The sequence below is a fragment of the Carcharhinus amblyrhynchos genome, chromosome 21, assembly GCF_965287045.1.
Source record: "Carcharhinus amblyrhynchos chromosome 21, sCarAmb.v2.hapA, whole genome shotgun sequence".
Classification (NCBI taxonomy): domain Eukaryota; kingdom Metazoa; phylum Chordata; class Chondrichthyes; order Carcharhiniformes; family Carcharhinidae; genus Carcharhinus; species Carcharhinus amblyrhynchos.
Genome location: NC_137344.1, coordinates 5,796,780 through 5,817,131, shown reverse-complemented (window position 1 = coordinate 5,817,131; position 20,352 = coordinate 5,796,780). Strand labels below are relative to the sequence as shown.

General features: G+C 41.7%; 1 protein-coding gene across 2 annotated transcripts in view; it reads left to right on the top strand.

Annotated features, from left to right (window-relative positions):
• cep112 (centrosomal protein 112) overlaps positions 1 to 20,352 on the top strand; it is a 468,252-nt gene that overhangs the window by 178,674 nt on the left and 269,226 nt on the right. For both annotated transcript variants that reach the window (XM_080209170.1, XM_080209169.1), the window contains 3 exons: positions 8,098 to 8,227; positions 8,911 to 9,003; positions 20,195 to 20,254. In XM_080209170.1, the coding sequence (XP_080065296.1) occupies positions 8,098 to 8,227; positions 8,911 to 9,003; positions 20,195 to 20,254 (283 nt within the window). The remainder of the gene's footprint in view (positions 1 to 8,097; positions 8,228 to 8,910; positions 9,004 to 20,194; positions 20,255 to 20,352) is intronic.

Below are 20,352 nucleotides of genomic sequence, written 5' to 3'. Positions count from 1 at the left end.
GATCTACAGACGCTGCCACACGTGGCCAGGTGGTGCTTGGAGGGTCAGACAGAACAGATGTTTGGAAGTTTGTGTGCTGTCCCCGGAACCTCGACTTTGTCTCTACATGCTCCTGACAAGTCCCTCAATTGTGTTTAGTGCCTTCCTGTTTCAATTTTCTTCATTTTGGTTGGTTACAAGCCAAGGGTTCCAGTGAGTTGGTAGGGATGTTTGGCCTCTTTAAGGTTGCTTTGAGGCCATCCCTACAACATTTGCACACCCTAGGAGATTCCTGCCCCAGCTGAGTTCCAAGTAGAACAGGAGTCTGGTGTCAGGCATATGAACAACATTTCCATTCTCCATCTTCTCACTGCAATACTGCACCTCACTTCCAGCAAAGTATTCACAGGCGTGGAGAGAATCTGCAGAACACACAGGAAATTTACACCGCCTTCAATCCAAAACCAAAATCAGTCCAACCACTGCCATTGTGCATAAAGATAACACAAGTGTGTGTTTAGTTAGAAACTGTGCACCAGGTCATTGTTGACTCCTCTGAAGCACATGAGAAAATGGGCCTTTCACTAAACACCTGGAAAACAAACGTTCTCTTCAAATCTGCTCTCACAGCACAAAACCTAACCTTGATGATTAAAATCAGTGATGAGATGCTGGAAAATGTGGACTGTTTTCCATATCTTGGGAGCCTCTTCTCAACAAAGACAAACATAGACAACTGAATTCAACATTGTCTCCACTGTGCCCACTCAGCCTTTGACCGACAAAGGAAAATAATATTTCAGGACTGGAATCTCAACCCAAATAAAGATTGTGTTGACCTGGCAGCTGTCATCCCTGTGTTCCTATTTACTTTGGAGACTTGGGCAACCCACAACAGGCACCTCAAAGAATTGGGAAGTACCCTCAACAGTGCCTCCAAATCCAGTGGTAAGAAAGCCCAACAACAGCGTACTTTCCCAAGCCAATATTTCCAGCATTGAGACACTAATCACTCAAATCCAGCTCTGCTGTCTGGGAATGTCCTTCATATGCCTGACATCAGACTCTTGAAGCAACAACATTGTGCCCAATAGTGACTAGGCTGCTGAAATCAATGTGAAAGGTCCGTTAAGGGAATGAAAAGCATTTGAGTTATTGGGGGATTTGTCTCCCCATGACAAGGCTGGGCAGTACTTCAGCTGCATGGTAAAGGTATTAAAGAGGAGACTCTGCCAATGCTGATGGAAAAGATACTTAGCTTGGTGGAGCCAGGAGTTCATATCTTCCTTTCAATGCTGGGTTTCTCAATCCAATCCAAGGACGATCCATGCAGCAGCAACGGTAAATTTTGCAATTGTGCAATGGGGCCTGATTTAAGTATGTTAATTAACTCTACTGCCTCTCCATGGTGAGTCACTTGGATGCCCCAGTATCCACTGCCATAAAAAATACATTGTGCGTGTGTACAGTGTGTTTTTGTGTCATATTTCCTGCATTTCACTTTTCAATACTGTTTGACTGACATCCAGCACTGAATTGGCAGAAATTTCCTCCAGTTAAATAATGGGAAGGGTGAAGTTACTGTCTTTGGTCCCTGCCACAAACTGAATTTCCTAATCACTGACTCCATCTCTCTCCAAAGGAGGTATCTAAGGCTGCCGAAGACTGTTTGTAACTTTGATGTCATATTCGATTCAGAGAGTCACATATTGATGTCATCACTTCGATCACCTATTTCTCCATCTGTAACATGGCAGGACTCCACTGCTGCCACAGCTCACCTGCTAAAATCATCCTCCATGCCTTCAGTTTCCCTAGACTTGATTATTCCAACACACGCTTGGCCAATGTCCCATCTTCTACATTCCAGAAACTGAATTAATCTAAAACTCTGCTGCTCATATCCTAACTTGCATCAAATTCCATTCATCCATCATCCTTTCTGCTCACTGGCTTTCATCAGCTACCAGTCAAGCAAGTCTATATTTAAAATTCCTTCAAGCCTTTGTCCCTACCTCTGTAATCTCATCCAGCCAGATTCCTCGTTGAGTTCCTCTCTACAGTTTTCCAATTCCTTCTTTCGCCCACAGGATATGGGTATTGCTGGCTCAGCATTTATTATCTATCCCTAATTGCCCTTGAGAAGGTGGTGGTGAGGCCGCCTTGAACCACTGCAGTCGATGTGATGTAGGTACCCACAATGTTAATAGGAAGGGAGTTCTAGTATTTGGCCAAACAACAGTGAAGGAACAGCGATATAGTTCCAAGTCAGGGTGGTGTATGGCTTGGAGGGGAACTTGCAGGTAGTGGTGTTCCCATGTATCCGCTGCCCTTTTCTTTGTAGTATAGGTTTGGAAAGTGTTTTCAAAGAAGCCTTAGTGAGTCGTTGAATTCTTGTGCATTTCCTATTTTGATTGCTCCACTATTGGTGGCTGTGTTTTCAAGTGTTTGAGGCTCTGAGCTCTGGCTGTCCCTCCTTAAACCTCTCTACTTCTCCTTCCTCCTTTTAAAATGTTCCTTAAATCCGACCTTGTTTAGCTGCCCTAATTTTTCCGCATGTGTTTAGGTGTCAAAATCTTGCTTGATATCACTCAGCTGAAAATCTTTGGGACATTTTTACTATGTTCAATGTGTTACATGGGCACAAGTTGTTTTTGTTATAACCCCTGACCTTCTCCCACCCATTGTCGAACTGTGACGACTAGGGGAATTTCACAATAATTTCATTTCAGTGTTTATGTAAGCCTTGCTTGTGACTAATAAATAAACTTTAAAAACTTTAAACTGTAATAATGAGGCCTTTAATTCTGCTCACTCTTTTATCTTGAATTGTCCCAAAATCTTTTTTTTTGATCCAGCCTGCTTAGTCTTCCTGGCACTTAATCTCACAACTATTAAATTGAAAAGTTTTTATTTAGCTATTTTTGAGCTTCTGCCTACTGTTTCCAGGAGCAAGTTTAAAGAAACACAGCTTCTTTGAAGTTGGTTCTTCAATCATTTTAAAGCTCAAGCTTGGAAGGTTGACTAAATTATTACAAAGAAGAAAGCTGATAACAACTGGACAATTAAATTGCCGCTGAATGAGGTTAATAACATGAACACAATTTTAATTTATCCTTTAAATATCAGCCTTTTGAAAGATGGTTGCATTTTTCGTTCTGGGACAGAAGTGTGATTTCAGTCCTCAAACAGAGAAATAATGTGGCTTGATATGGATTTGCACATTCACTCTTTGATCATTTATGGTTCTGATTTGGTTTAAAAACAATCTTTAAATGTTTGCTTGAGGCTAGTTATAACGTATGTTCCAAATGTGTTCCATGAAATATTTCAAAATGGTTGCAAAATGAGCATTAAAAACAGAATGATGTGTTTAGTTTGGAATTTTTTTACACAATTTTTTTCTGTGAACAACTATGTTTTTGAGTGATCAGATGAAAATAATGAAATATCAGTTACAAAAAAATGTCAATAGAATTCCATCAGCTGGTATTCTGCACATGTTCCTTTGCGTTTAACCATTCTTCTGCATGACAGTATTTAGAATAGTATTTTTTCTCCACTAATCCACTGCAGATTCAAATCCTGTAATCTTGTAGCAATAACTCTGGAATGTAATCACCTACTGGTAATGTTTTCAGGGACTTTTTTCAGCTGCTAACAAAGAGCAAAGAAAAGTGCAGAACAGGAACTGGCCCTTTGGCCCTCCAAGCCTGTGCCGATCATGATGCCTCAACTAAACTAAAAAAAGAACTTCTGCCCTTACTCGGTTCTTCTTAAATGTTGCCGCACCCACCACCTCTTCTGGCAGCACGTTCCAGGCACCCACCACACTCTGTGTGAAAAACTACCCCCCCCCACCCCGTACATCTCCCTTTAACTTTCCCCCTCTCACCTTGAACCTGTACCCCTTTCTAAAAAGCTTATCCACCCTGTTTATGCCTCTCATACTCTTCTAGACCTCTATCAGGTCTCTCCTCAGCCTCCATCTTTCTAGTGAAAACAATCCTAGTTTTATTCAACCTCTCCTCATAGTAAACACCCTTGAGACTATAAGAACCTTTTTTGCACTCTCCTGGTAGTGTGGTGACCAGAATTGCACGCAATACTCCAAATGCGGCTATGCCAAGGTTCTATATAGCTGCAACCTAGTGTGCATTTATATATAGTGCGAAAACACACACACACACACACACACACGTATGCACAGACACGCATACACACACAGAATTTGTTTATATATATGTGTGTGTGTATAAGTCGTATGTTTTCTTAACAGTTGAGTTCACCTTGCTCTTTCAATGTTCTACTGTATATTGTGTAGTGAGTTTTATTACAAAATTAACATCCTATATATTACATAACCAAAATAATTACAGAATTGAAACTTAGTCTCTGACTGCAGTACCTTATTGTTTTTACTCCATTATTATATGCCCAATTTATACATGCGCTGTTCAACAACCAATCAACAATCAATATCAATATGTTAAAGATGCAAATGATTGAACTTCAACAACTGTATGTCCCTGTCTGATGTAAGAGTAAAACGGGGAAGGTGGCTCATCCATGGCTAACAAAAGAAATCAAGGATTGTGTTAAAGCCAAAGAGGAGGCATATAAATTGACCTGAAAATGCAGCAGACCTGAGAACAGGGAGAAACTTAAAATCCAGCAAAGAAAGACAAAGTGTTTAATTCAGAAGGGAAAAATATAATACGGGAATAGGCTTGCAGAAAACATAAAAACTGACTGCAAAAGCTTCTATAGATATGCAAAGAGAAGAAAACTGATGAATACAAATATAGGACCCTTACAGTTAGAATCGGGTAAATTCATAATGGGCAACAAAGAGATAGCAAACCAACTGAACAAATACTTTGGATCAGTTTTCACTAAGTGGGACATAAATAACCTTTCAGAAATACCTGGGGACAGACAGTCTAGCATGAGGAAATTGCTGCAATTAAAACCCGATAGAACCACAGGGCCTGATGCTCTGCATCCCAGAGTACCTAAGGAAGTGGCCCTAGAAATAGTGGATGCATTGGTGATCATTTTCCAGCATTCTATAGACCCTGGAAGAGTTCCAATGGATTGGAGGATAGCTAACATAACTGCACTTTTTAAGAAAGAAGGGAGAGAGAAAACGGGAAATTATAGACCTGTCAGCTTAACATTGGTGGTGGGGAAAATACTGAAGTCAATTATTAAGATGCAATATCTGAGCATTTGGAAAGTGGTGACAGGATTGGTCCAAGTCAGCATGGATTCACTAAAGGGAAATTGTGCTTGACAAATCTTCTGGAATTTTTTGAGGATGTGACCAGTAGAATGGACACAGGTGAACCAGTGGATGTTGTGTATCTGGACTTTCAAAAGGCTTTTGACAAGGTCCCAAACAAGAGCTTAGTGAGCAAAATTAAAGCTCATGGTATTGGGAATAATTTATTGACTTGGATAGAGAACTGGTTGGCAAACAGGAAGCAGGAAGTGGGAATAAACAGGTCCTTTCCAGAGTGGCAAGCAGTGACTGGTGGGGTAGTGTTTAGTGTTGGGACTCCAGTGATTCACAATACACATGAATGATTTGGACAAAGGAATTTAATGCAATATCTCCAAATGTACAGATGACAGTAAGCTGGGTGGCAGTGTGTGCTGCAAGGAGGATGCTAAGAGGCTGCAGGGTGACGTGTACAGGCTGGCTGAGTGAGCAAATACTTGGCAAATGCAATATAATGTGGATAAATATGAGGTTATCCACTTTGATGAGAAAAGCAGGAAGGAAGATTATTATCTGAATGGTTGCAGTTTTGAAAAAGGGGAAGTGCAACGTGACCTGTTCACAGTGCAACAGTCACTGAAGGTTGGCATGCAGGTACAGCAGGCAGTGAGGAAAGCTAATGGCATGCTGGCCTTCATTGCAAGAGGATTTGAGTATAGGAGTGAGGATGTCTTGTTGCAGTTATGCAGGGCCTTGGTGAGGCCACACCTTGAGTATTGTGTGCAGTTTTGGTCTCCTGGTCTGAGGAAGGACATTCTTGCTATTGAAGGAGTCCAGCGAAGGTTCACCCGACTCCTGGAGTGGCAGGATTGACAAATGAAGAGAGATTGGATCAACTGGGCTTGTACTCACTGGAATTTAGAAGAATGAGAGGGGCTGTCATAGAAACATGTAAAATCCTGATGGGACTGAACAGCTAGATGCAGGAAGAATGTTCCTGATATTGGGGAAGTGAAGAACTAGGGGTCACAATCTAAGCATAAGGGGTAAGCCAGTCAGGATTGAGATAAGGAAGAGCTTCTTCACTCAGAGAGTTGTGAGCCTGTGGAATTCTCTACCACAGAAAGCTGTTGGGACCAGTTCGTTAGATATGTTCACGAAGGAGCTGGACAAGCCCTTGTGGCTAAAGGGATCAAGCAGTATGGAGAGAAAGCGGGAGCGGAATACTGGAGGCACATGATCAGCGGCACGGTAGCACAGTGGTTAGCACTGCTGCTTCACAGCTCCAGGGACCTGAATTCGATTCCCGTCTTGGGTCATAAGGGGTAAGCCAGTCAGGACTGAGATAAGGAAGAGCTTCTTCACTCAGAGAGTTGTGAGCCTGTGGAATTCTCTACCACAGAAAGCTGTTGGGACCAGTTCGTTAGATATGTTCACGAAGGAGCTGTCTGTGTGGAGTTTGCACGTTTTCCCCATATCTGCATGGGTTTCCTCCGGGTGCTCTGGTTTCCTCCCACAGTCCAGTGACGTGCAGGTTAGGTTGATTGGCCATGCTAAGATTGCCCCTTAGTGTCCTGAGATGTGTAGGTTAGAGGGAGTAGTGGATATACAGGGATATGGGGCTAGGGCCTGGGTGGGGTTGTGGTCGGTGCAGACTCAATGGGCCTAATGGCTTTTTTCTGAACTGCAGGGTTTCTATGATTCTATGATCAAGCATGATCATATTGAATGCTGGTGCAGGTTCAAAGGGTCGAATGGCCTGCTCCTGTACTGATTTTTTATGTTTCTGTGTTTCTATATAATAGGCTTTCAAATTAATTATGGCATTTCCAACCCAGTTATTATCCTCAATCTCTGATAAACCCTATGTGCATTCTTGGGGAAATAATTTACAGCATTTTGTTCGGAGGTTATTCAGATGACTTTTGACTTTTCTAAAAACAAAGGAAGACTTTTGTACTTTTGAAGCATCGTCATGTTTAGGGAATGTGGCAGCCAGTTTGGACAAAGCAAACTCCAATAAATTGTCATGGGAGAATGCCCAGATAATCTGTTTGATCATAGATTCATAGAAACTCTGCAGTGCAGAAGGAGGTCATCTGGCCCATCGAGTCAGCACCGACCACAATTCCACCCAGACCCTACCCCCTTAATCCCTACACATTTACCTGCTAATCCCTCTAACCTACACATTTCAGGACACTAAGGGGCAATTTAGCATGGTCAATCAACCTAACCTGCACGTCTTTGGAGTGTGGGAGGAAACCGGAACGCTCGGAGGAAACCCATGCAGACACAGGGAGAAGGTGCAAACTCCTCACAGATGCTGTTTGAGGGAAAGATTTTGGCCAGGATGGTAGAGTAGAAGGGGATTGTTGATAACCAATTCAGAGGGCCAGTTTAATGTCTCATCCGAAAGTTTGCACCTCTGACAGTGCAGGATTCTCACGGTACTGCAATGGAGTGTCAGCCTGAATAACTGTGCTCAGAAACTGAAGTGGAACTTGAATCCACACCCTTTTGACTCGGGGACAAATGAATTTTATCATATAATTTGACCCCCAATCTGTGAAGCAGATATCTGAACTCTTTTATTGCATATATCATTCAAAAGGCATTTATTTTACAGTTTTTCTTTAAACCTAGTAAACTATACAATAACATGGCAGACAAGTGTTACATAAACTCGCAAATGAAATTATTCAGCCTCTCATTCAGTAATAAAAATGTTGCTGATTGTTGTAACCCAGTGCCAGTCAAGCAGTACATGAACAATGATCCGGAGAGAAATGTTTTAACTCCTGCCATTGATTAAAGTAAGCTTGCTGTCGGAAAGTCCCGCTTAGATTGGTGAGAAACTTTGTAACAAGTTGTTTGTTTTCTTTTGCCCTCAGATACAGCTCTCTTCAGAAAGAAAAGCAGCACATGTTAGAGGGCCATGAGAAAACTGTACGGCAAATGCAAAATCAACATGACTCTGAGCTCAAATATGTAAAGCAGGAGCATGCACACTCAGCAGCCAAGGTATACAGAAAGCACCATCCTCCTCATTGTTTGTATATAAAATAACTTTTAAACTCACCCTGTTTATCACAAAATCTTTGATCTGTAAAATTCACTGATTTTTAGATACAGCTCTTGGGGCTAAAGAAATCAAGGATGTTGGGGGAGGGGAGGAAATGAGATCAAGTATTGAATTTGATAGTCAGCCATGATCAAAATGAATTGGCGGAGAAGTCCCAATACCCCTGCTTCTACTTTCTGTGTTTTTTCATGTGTAGTCTTTCAGATTGAATACTGGAATATGTTTGCTTGTTTTCATTTGTCAAAATCCTCACAACATTGGATAAAAGCAAAATACTGCAGATGCTGGAATCTGAAACCAAAAGACAAAATGCTAGAAATTCTCAGCGGGGCTGGCAGCATTTGTAAGGAGAGAAAAGAAGCTTTGATAACGGGTATCTGGACTCGAAACGTCAGGTCTTTTTTCTCCTTACAGATGCTGCCACACCTGCTGAGATTTTCCAGCATTTTCTGTTTTGGTGGGATTTCTTTCTGTTTTGTCCAACACACCAGCATTTACAGTTATGTCATCTTTTGTGGGCACAGTTTTGTTGTATTCTGAGTGAGTATTGTGTGGAAGGGTACTATCACCCTTGGTTATTAACCTCACGGTTGTTTATCTTTCCCTTTTCTTCATGCACCAGGCAGCTGATGTTATTGAGGAATTGGAGCAGAATGTCGTACAACTGAAGAAAGAACTGCAGGAAAGTGAACATCAGAAACAGCAACAATTGAGGGTAGGTTCTCAGAAGGTCGGATTATGCAAAGGTGATCACAGAATTATAGAATGGTTACAGCACAGAATGAAACCATTCAGCCAGTCATGCCCATCTCACCTGTCTGCAAAAGTTACTTGGCTAGCTCCACTTAACTGTCCCTTCCCTGTAGCCCTGCAAACATTTCCCCTTCAGTTAATGATCCACACCTGCAGACATTGCATTCCAGATTCCACACACTGTATGAAATTAATTTTTCCTCATGTTGCCTTTGGTTCTTTTGGCATTCATCTTAAATCTCGGTCTTCTGATTTTTATCCTTCTGTCAATGGGAACAGTGTCTTCCCATCAGTTCTGTCTGGACACTCATGATTTTGAACACCTCCATCAAATCTTCTCTTAATCTTCTTTCTTCTCCCTACTTTTCTCTTTTCTCTTCTCTTTCTTCTCTTCCCTAAGGAGAACACCCTCAGCTTCTCCGAACTATCTACATAACTGAATTCTTTCATCCCTGCAATCATTCTTAAAGATCTTTTCAGTACTCTCTCCCATGCCTTTGCGGCCTTCCTAAGGTTTGGTGCCCAGAATTATGAAACCAGATGAGGCTGAACTAGCGTTTTATAAAGGTTCATTATAATATACTTCCTTTTGTACTCTATGTCCCTACTTATAAAGCCCAGGATCCTTATGCTTCATTAGCCACTTCCTCAATCTGCCTTGCCACCTTTAGCAACTTACTCACGTACCCCACGGGTTCCCTACTCCCCCATAAGAATTCTGTTATTTACTTAACACAGCCTTTCTTTGAACTTTTTATCAAAATGTATAACTTTATACTTCTGCCACATTTCCTTCCCTTCCACAAGGATGTCTGTGTCTTCATGAAGTCTATCACTATCCTCCTCAAAGTTCATCATTTGTTGTTCTGTGTCATCCAAAAATTTGGAAGTTGTACCCAGCACACCCTCATCGTTTCCATTAATTTAGAGCAAGAAAAGCAGTGAACCTGGAACAGGCCTTTTAGAAGCTTAAAAACATAGAAAATAGAAGCAGGAGGCAGCCATTCGGCTTCTACTTCTTCCTCACCACTCATTCCCATCTAGTTTTGTGTCATCAGCAAACTTAGAAATATTACTTTTGATTCCCTCATCCAAATCATTGATGTATATTGTGAATAGCTGGGGCCTAAGCGCTGATCCCTGCCATAACCCACTAGTCACCACCTATCACTTTGAAAAAGACCCACTTTTTCCTACTCTGTGTTTCTTGTCTACAAGCCAATTCTCAGTCCATGCCAAAATGTTCTTTGAATCTCAAATTCTTTAATTTCTCACACTTATCTCTAATGTGGGACTTTATGTGGGACTGGGGTTGGTACAGTAGCACAGTGCTTAGCACTCTGCCTCACAGCACCGGGAACCTGGTTTCAATTCCTGGCTTGTGTCACTGTCTGTGTGGAGTTTGCATGTTCTCCCCATGTCTGCATGGGTTTCCTCCAGGTGTTCCAGTTTCCTCCCGCAATCTGAAAGATGTGCTGGTCAGGTGGATTGGCGTGCTAAATTCCCCCTCAGTGTAACCGAACAGGCACTGGAGTTTGGCGACTAGGGGAATTTTCACAGTAACTTCACTGCAGTCTTAATATAAGCCTACTTGTGACTAATAAATAAACTTTTATCAAAAGCGGCACAGTGGTTAGCACTGCTCACAATGCCAGGGACCCGGGTTCAATTCTGGCCTCGGATAGCTGTCTGTGTGGAGTTTGCACATTCTCCCTGTATCTGTGTGGGTTTCCTCCAGGTACTCCAGTTGTTTCCCATGCTCCAAAGATGTGCGGGTTAGGTTGATTGGCCATGATAAATTGCCTCTTAGTGTCAGGGGGATTAGCAGGGTAAATACGTGGGGTTACAGAGATAGGGCCTGGGAGGAATTTAAGTCGTGCAGGCTTGGTGGGTCAAATGGCCTTCTTCTGCACTGTAGGGATTCTATGATTCTTTCTAAAAATCCAAATACACCATATCAACTGGTTCTCCCTTATCTATTCTCCTAGTTACCTACTCAAAACCTCTTTATTTGTCAAACATGATTTCCCTTTCATAACTCTTGAATCTTTGTCTAATCTCATTGATATTTTCTGAGTGTCTTGTTATCACATCCTCTACAATGAATCCTAGCATTTTCCCTGCTACTGGACTATAATTTTCTCTCTCCTTTTTTAAACAGTGGGGCAACATTTGCCACCCTCCAATCTGCTGGGACTTCGAATAACCACTACCCTTACTGTAAACCTCCCTTCAGTCTGAAAAATAACACCACCACTGTTTCATATTTCCTGTCACTCAGTCAACTTCATATCTATGATGCCATTGTCCCTTTTATTCCATGGGCTTCAGCCTTGCTCACCAACATGTTGTGTGGGATTTTATCAAAAACCCTTTGGAAAACCACATACAACACATCAACCACATTAGCTTCATCAGTCCTCTCTGTTACCTCACAGTATTCAAACATTTAATTATGTCTCAACTTAGAAAAGTTTCAGTAAATCTTGTGTTATGCCCAGAGTAACTGATGACAATCTTAATTCAAGAGCACATTGAACTAAAATTATTTTCACTTGTTGAAGTTAGACCACAGACCATAAAATATAGGAGCAGATTTAGGCCACTCGGCCCATTGAGTCTGCTCCTCCATTCAATCATGGCTGATTTTCTTGCTCGTCCCCATTCTCCTGCCTTTTCCGCATAACCCCTGATCCCCTTATTATCAAGAATCTATCTATCCCTGTCTAAAGACACTTAGTGACCTGGCCTCCACAGCCTTCTGCAGCAAAGAGTTCCACGGATTCATCACTCTCTGAAATTTTTCCTCATCTCTGTTTTAAAGGATCATCCCTTTAGCCTGAGGTTGTGCCCTCTGGTTCTAGTTTTTCCAACGAGTGGAAACATCCTCTTTACATCCATTCTATCTAGACCTCGCAATATCCTGTAAGTTTCAATAAGATTCCCCCCTCATCCTGCTAAACTCCAACAAGTAGAGACCCAAAGTCCTCCACCTGTTCCTCATTCAACAAGTTCTTCATTCAGAGATCATTGTTGTGAACCTTCTCTGGGCCCTTTCCAAGGGCAGCACATCCTTCCTTAGTTGTCTCTCTACCAGTTTCATTGGAGATGAAGCCATGGATCTCTACACCAACTATTAGTTGTAGAAGTCTAATAGTTGGTGTGTGTAGAAATCCATGTAGTGTTAGTTTTGCTTGGATTATGATGGCATCTGTCCATCTTGGGAGACAATGAGCTTCACCCAGGATGTATGTATACCTGTTTTGAACATTGTTGTGGCCGTAGAGGCTGATTTGAGAGTGGCAGTACCTTCTGCAGCTGGCACAAACAAATAATGAAGGCCTGATGTCAACTGAACATAAGAACATAAGAAATAGGAGCAGGAGTAGGCCATCTAGCCCTTCGAGCCTGCCCCGCTGTTCAATAAGATCATTTTCCCACTTTCTCCCCATAACCCTTAATTCCCCTATCAAAAACCTATCTACCCGTGACTTAAATATATTTAGCGAGGTAGCCTCCACACTTCAACGGGCAGAGAATTCCAGAGATTCACCACCCTTTCAGTGAAGAAGTTCCTTCTCAACTCCGATCTAAACTGCCCCCCCTTATCTTGAGGCTGTGCCCTCTAGTCCTGCTATCCTTTCTAAGCGGGAAGAATCTCTCTACCTCTACCCTATCCATCCCCTTCATTATATTATACGTCTCTATAAGATCCCCCCTCATCCTTCTAAACTCCAACAAGTACAGGCCCAGTCTATTTAGTTCTCTTCATAGTCCAACCCCCTCATCTCCGGTATTAGCCTAGTCAACCTCCTCTGCACTCCCTCCAAGGCCAGTATATCCTTGCTCAAGTGCGGTGACCAAAACTGCATGCAGTACTCCAGCTGCGGCATCACCAGTACCTTGTACAGTTGCAGCAAGACCTCCCTACTTTTATATTCTATCCCCCTCGCTATAAAGGCCAACATTCCATTCGCCTTCTTGATCACCTGCTGCACCTGCAGACTGGGTTTTTGCGACTCGAGCACAGGAACCCCCAGGTCCCTCTGCACTGTAGCATGCTGCAGCTTTTCGCCTTTTAAATAATGACCGCTCCTACTATTATTTCTGCCAAAGTGGATAACCTCACACTTACTAACATTATACTCCATCTGCCAGGTCCTCGTCCACTCGCTCAGCCTATGCAGATCTCTCCGCAGACTTTCCACACCCTCCACGCAATTTGCTTTACCACTCGCCTTCGTGTCATCAGCAAATTTCGTCACCCTACACTCAGCCTCCTCCTCGAGATCATCTATATAAATGGTAAATGGTTGAGGCCCCAGCACTGATCCCTGTGGCACTCCACTAGTCACCAACCGCCAACCAGAATAGCACCCATTGATACCAATGTATTTTTCTGTACTGATGTATTTTTCTGCCAGTGTGTTCTTTCTACCATCTGGTCATTTCTTTTGCCCTCTGCTTTTTCCATGGCCTTCATTCACTTGTCTCCAAGCACTCCGGTCAACAGAAAGGACTTTCCATTTATCAGTTATGTTTTTGATCAACTTTGCAATGCAGATGTAGGTGAGCTGTTGGCCTCATGTGAAAGCAAGCTCACCAAAAAGCATGTATTTGGGGATGTGGCCATTATCCATTCTTAGATTACATTTTTGATCAAGTCATCAAATGAAAGCTTGCAGAAGAGATTCATAAATGAGTGCTTTGCAACCAGATTTGAACATAATCGTAATTTGGGTCTGACCTTTCTTGAAAAAATAGGACTCCATTTTTATTACACAGTATGTTGAGTTGGTCATCGTTGAGAAGTAAATGGAATAAGTGATTATGATGTTAGAAGGTTCTAACTGTATTTAAATTGTGTGTCTGTTTTGGATCCCTCAGGCAGTCAAAACAGTTGAACTGGATTAAGTATAGAATATTGCATTATCATTGAAAACAATTCAGAAAATTATGCTGAAAATTTTCTGTGAAAGACCTAATCCTTTTTCATGTTAATCTGCTTGTTGTTGAGTTTGAAATTGTGCACCTTTGTATTCAGTTTTTTTTGTTTCATGTTGTACCTGACTGTGTTCAACTGTTTAATTTTTTTTTACTGTGTAAACACACCAGCCCACATGAGGCTGACTTTCACATTGGTGAAGATTAGAAGAGTCTTGTCATCCCCTCTCTAGTTCATCTATTAACCAATATGATATCTGCCTTGCTGGACTGTAAAGAATGCCATGGAAGTGATTTAGTGCAGTCTAGAAAAATTTATCTGCACAAGGATTAAAGCAGATTTTAATGAGATGGTCTGTGGTAAGAATCCTGGATGTTCTCCATCAAATGCTGCTTCAATGTGTAGCTGTCTCCATGAGGACAGGATAAGCTCTGGCTCTGATGAACCCCCTTGAATATAAGAAGGCTGGGAAAAGTCATCAACAGGATTAAAGATTGAAGTACCAGTGAGGGGAGACCAAAAAGGAAAAAAAATAAATTGTGTTTCTTACCAGAAAAAAACAAATCAGTTAGTCTCATCGAAGCTGCAGGGTCTATGCATGTTTTTCAGTGAGTAGTGGCAAAGCAGGAAATTCACTATACAGTTGAGAAAGGTGAAAGCTGTCTGTGTGCTTTTAACAAAAGCAGGTTTTCCGATCAGAAAAGGGTGAGATTCCAGGCAGTACCTGGCGCGTTTGAAAAGAAGGCATGCTCGCTGTATGACTGAGCAGTTTGAAAAATAACTTGTATCAAGTCAACAATCTCCAGTATATAAAGGGAAGTATTGGGAAGACAGTTAAAAAAAAACTGAATAATCTTGAGCCACTATTGCTTGCAAGAGGAATGATGGATCAATTAGGGTCCTTTCAATGAAGAAAATGAATCACAGAGTTCCTATGCCAAGTATTTTCAGTACTTAGTACAAGTGAATAAAATTGTTGTTTGAATTGAAAGTTGTTTGTACCAGTTTTTCTCAGTACAATAGGAAATAAAACCTTCAATTTGCTCCATTATTGATTCATCCAGCAAAGCCAGGGACCAAAGCTTACTTGCTTGTTGGGCTAGACCAACTTTTCTTGAGAAGACTATTTGGAAGAAAAATCTAGGTACCTTCAAGAAGAAGGACAGGTTGCATTCTCCGAATGAGTTTACAACTTGGACGAAAATAATTACAGTTGCAAACAGGAGAAATATGATGAAGAGCTTCGGCTGAACCTCTTACCCATACAGAGTGAATCACAGATTCTGGGTGATTCCGAAGTTAGGTATACATTCTATTAGGATGGAGGCTGATACTGGTGCTGCTGTACCTTTTAATTCCTGAGACTACATACCAACAAAAGCTGAAGCATCTTCTTTTATAACCAGCTAATCTGATTTTGAAGACATGCATGGAAGAGATCTGCCCAAAAGATTACGTCATTGTCAATGTAGAGTTGAATGGACGAACAAATGTGTTGCCTCTCCATGTGGTCTGTGGTAAATTTCCAGCTGTATCTAGGAGATCATGTGTGGAGAAGGTAAAGCTTAACTGAAGTGCAGTCAATGGATGGATCATTGCCAAAACAGACCTACAACACCTTCTGGAAAATACAAGAGTGTTTTTGAAGATACACTTGGCCCAATGAAGGGAGTTCAAGTGAAACTCAAGATAAAACCTAATAGTCTGCCAAAAAATACCTTAGGCAGTTTGTCCCAAGAATTAATATGACTTTTTAACCAGTTACGATGAGTGACTGGGCTACTGCCATCATATCTGCCTTGAAACCAGATGGTTGAGTTTGTACTTGTTGTGATTTTTACACAACCAAAAATTCAGTGTTTTGTGCTGATCAATATCCCCTTCCCTTAATTGAAGATTTGTTTGCTTGGATATCAGGTGGGCAGGATTTCAGCTGGATGGATCTTTCACAAGCTTATTTACAGAGGAATGTAGCCACTGAATCTCAACCATTACTATTGTTACTCATGAAGGTCTTTTTCATTGTAAAATATTGCATTTTGGAATAACATCCGCACCAGTCCTGTTCCAAAGATCGATGGATCAGAGTTTAAGTAATCTCTCTGGTGTACAATGTTGCCTGGATAATTTTCCAATTACAGGGTCCAGTGAACTGGAGGACTTGAATAACTTAGGAGCAAAATTGGAACATCTTCAAGCACATGGTCTGTGGTCAGGAAAGAAAAGTGTGACTTTTTCCAAACCTCAGTCCAGTATTTGGGTCACATTATTGACAGTAAAGGCCTTTACAAAATAGCTAAAGGGATAAATGCTGTTTTAGAAGTACCATGTGCAATGAACATGACAGAATTGAAGCCCTTTCTAAGATTAGTAAATGACCACGGCAAGTTTGTCCTTACTTAGCTACAACATTGAAATACATAGTTTACTATATGTGAAAGTCATGGGACTGGACAGCAGAATGTATGAAAGCATACAAGGAAGTCAAAAATGCTTTACAGAAGTCTGAAGTATTGATACATTTTAATCTGAAGCTACCATTACTGCTTGCTTGCGATGCTTCACCCAGTGGAGTTGTGGCAGTCATTTCACATATTATGCCTTTGGGGGAGTTTTTGCTTTGCGTACTCTGATTAGTGCTGAATCTAATTATGCTCAGCTAGAAAAAGAAGCACTCTGTATAATTTTTGGCGTACAAAAGTTTCATCGTTACTCATATGGTCGTTATTTCATATTATTGACTGATCACTGACCTCTAAATACTATTTTTGGGTCATCTAAAAACACACTGTTGTTAGCTGATAGTCAAAACCAAAGATGGTCACTAATCTTATCTGCACACTGCTACCATATAAAGTATCATTGATCAGAGTGCCAAGCTGATGCATTATCATGCTTACCTTTACCTATTGAGCAGATGCCACCAACTAGTTTTGTAAGTATTCTTTATTTTTCGCTAGCTGATCATTTGCCTGTGACAGCTTCTCAAATTCAGAAACAGACCAGAAATGATGAAGCTGATAGATCTGGTTTGAAGGGAATAATAGCTGGAATGCATCATCCACATAAGAACATAAGAAATAGGAGCAGGAGTAGGCCATCTGGCCCTTCGAGCCTGCCCTGCCATTCAATAAGATCATGGCTGATCTGTCGTGGCTCAGTTCCACATTCCTGCCCTCTCCCCATAACCCTTAATCCCCTTGCCTATCAAAAACCCATCAACCCCCGTCTTAAAAATATTTAGCGAGGTAGCCTCCACCACTTCAACGGGCAGAGAATTCCAGAGATTCACCACCCTTTGAGTGAAGAAGTTCCTCCTCAACTCCGTTCTAAACCGCCCCCCCTTTATCTTGAGGCTGTGCCCCCTAGTCCTACTGTCCTTTCTGAGCAGGAAGAGTCTCTCCACCTCTATCCTATCCATCCCATTCATCATCTTATACGTCTCAATGAGATCTCCCCTCATTCTTCTAAACTCTAATGAGTACAAGCCTAGTTTATTCAGCCTGTCCTCATAGCTCAACCCCCTCAACTCCGGCATCAGCCTAGTAAACCTTCTCTGCACTCCCTCCAAGGCCAAAATATCCTTGCGTAAGTACGGCGCCCAAAACTGCACACAGTACTCCAGCTGCGGCCTCACCAATGCCCTATATAGCCGCAGCAAGACCTCCCTACTTTTATATTCAATCCCCCTCGCTATGAAGGCCAGCATCCCATTAGCCTTCCTGACCACCTGCTGCACCTGCAAGCTGGGTTTTTGCGACTCATGCACAAGGACCCCGAGGTCCCTCTGCACCGTCACCTGCTGCAGTTTTTCTCCACGTAAGTAATAATCCTTCCTACCATTATTCCTACCAAAGTGGACCACCTCACACTTGCCAACATTAAATTCCATTTGCCATTTCCTGGCCCATTCGCCCAGCCTATCTAGATCCTTCTGCAGACTCTCCACACCCTCCGCGCAATTTGCCGTTACACCAATCTTGGTGCCATCAGCAAATTTCGACACCCTACACTCGGTTCCCTCCTCCAGATCATCTATATAAATGGTAAATAGCTGAGGCCCCAGCACCGACCCCTGGGGCACTCCACTAGTCACCAACCGCCAATCCCAATAGCACCCATTGACCCCCACTCTCTGCCTCCTATTTGACAACCAGTCCTCTATCCACGCTAACACCCTACCCCCAACTCCATGTCCCCTGACCTTCTGCAATAACCTCTTGTGAGGTACCTTGTCAAACGCCTTCTGAAAATCATATTTGTCAAGAAAGCTTGTGTTGACCATCCAAGGTGGGTGCCTATCGTGAGGAATCTGGGTAATCATTCGCCTTGGACTGCAGGAAAGAGTTCTTGAACAACTACATGAAGGAATTCCTGGTGTAGTCCGGATAAAGAAGTTCACATGTAGTTATTTTTGATGGCTGGATCTGTATACTCAGATTGAAGAAATAATGGGACAGTGTCAGTCTTGTGCTTGAATAAGGAATACACCACCGTTATCTCCTTTACACTTAGGGAGTTGCCTAAAATGCCGTAGCAACAATTGCATGTAGATTTTGTTGGTCCATTTGAGGTTATGTGTTCTTAGTCACAATTGATGCACACTCAAAATGGCCAGAAGTTGGTATCATACGATCTACTACATCAGATGGCACAGTGGTTAGCACTGCTGCCTCACCGCACCAGGGACCTGGATTCAATTCCTGCCTCAGGTGACTGTCTGTGAGGACTTTGCATGTGTCTGTGTGGGTTTCCTCCAGGTGCTCAGTTTCCTCCCTCAGTCCAAAAATATTTAGGTTAGGTGGATTGGCCATGATAAATTGACTCTTAGTGTCAGGGGGACTAGCAGGGTAAATATGTGGGGTTACAGAGATAGGATCTGGATGGGATTGTTGTCGGTGTGGGCTCGATGGGGTGAATGGTCTCCTTCTGCACTGTAGGGATTCTATGAACTGGACAAACCATTGAAACATTTGATGAATTTTTACAAGATTTAGCAAACTAGAACAGATTGTTAGTGATAATGGTTCACAGTTTACTTCACAAGTGTTTGAAGATTATTTCAAAGGAAGTGGTGTTCAGCATATAAAACCCACACCTTATCATACATCAGATGATAGTTGACACATCAGACAGCTGAATGATTCGTAGAATCCTTAAAATATTTTCTAAAACCTTCAAGAAAGCAAGGTATGTTATCATGTACGCGAATAGCTTTTTGGCATCTTACAGAAGCACTACTCATGCAACTCCCTAAAGTTCACCTGCATTATACACTTGGAGAAAGTTGAGAGCTACATTTGATTTGTTATTACCTCGAGAAACTTCAGACATATAGAGCGTCAGCAACAATCTTAAGTTACTAGACAAGAAGTGAGAACAAAACAGCGTTCATTGCAACAAGGAGATTGAGTGTTAGTGTGTAATAGTACCATGAGTGAGAAATGGGTACCAGCCATAGTTTTAGCAAAAACAGGTCCAATTTCCCACATGGTTCAAACTGAAGAAGAGCTACTTTGACAGCGCCGTGCTGACCAATTGTTGTTCTCTTGAAATAATCTCCAGAAATACCAACTTCTTTAGCCCTTAGTTGAAGACTTAGTTGAATCTGAGTTACCTGATGATTGTGTCTTTGCAACAATGCCACATGAAAATGATGCAGAGTTAGCTCAAGAGAAAAAGTATCTACTGAAGTTCCAAATCATACTTCTAAGGTCAAGGACAGCCAAAGTCCAGAATATCGTATACAACCAAAGAGGAATAGACATCCTGATTGACTTCCTCATTGACTGTGTATAATGATTAATGGTGCACAGCACTGTGTCTATAGTATTATTGATCCTATATATAGCATCATGATAATTTGTTACTAGGACCACAAAAGAAAAGGGGGAGAGGTATATATTTAATTGGTTGCATGATTGTTGTAAGAACTGATCACATGATTTGATGGTGATATGATTGGAGTGTTTAACAGGCTGCTGTTTAGTTTTATTTTCTGGAAAAGCTCTCAGAATAAATCTATTATTGTTCGTTTAAATCTATATATGCAAAGGTCATCTATTTCTTCTTTGTTTAAAACCCACAACCCCTGACGTAGTTAGTAAATTGCAAAGTGAACCTAGAAAATCTTAGTTGTAATTTGTAATAACTAATGATATTTTATATCAATGAATGAATTCTCCTTTGAGATGTCATTTCTTTTCAGAATCAAGTGGGAAGATTTGAGCAAGAAAAACTGCATCTGGAGCACTTCCATGAAAAGAAGGTAAACGACTATGCAGCGAGATGCCTGTTATTACACAATTAGTAACTTTGACACAGGTGGACTACATAGGAGTAACAGAAAGTTGTATATGTGTCAGT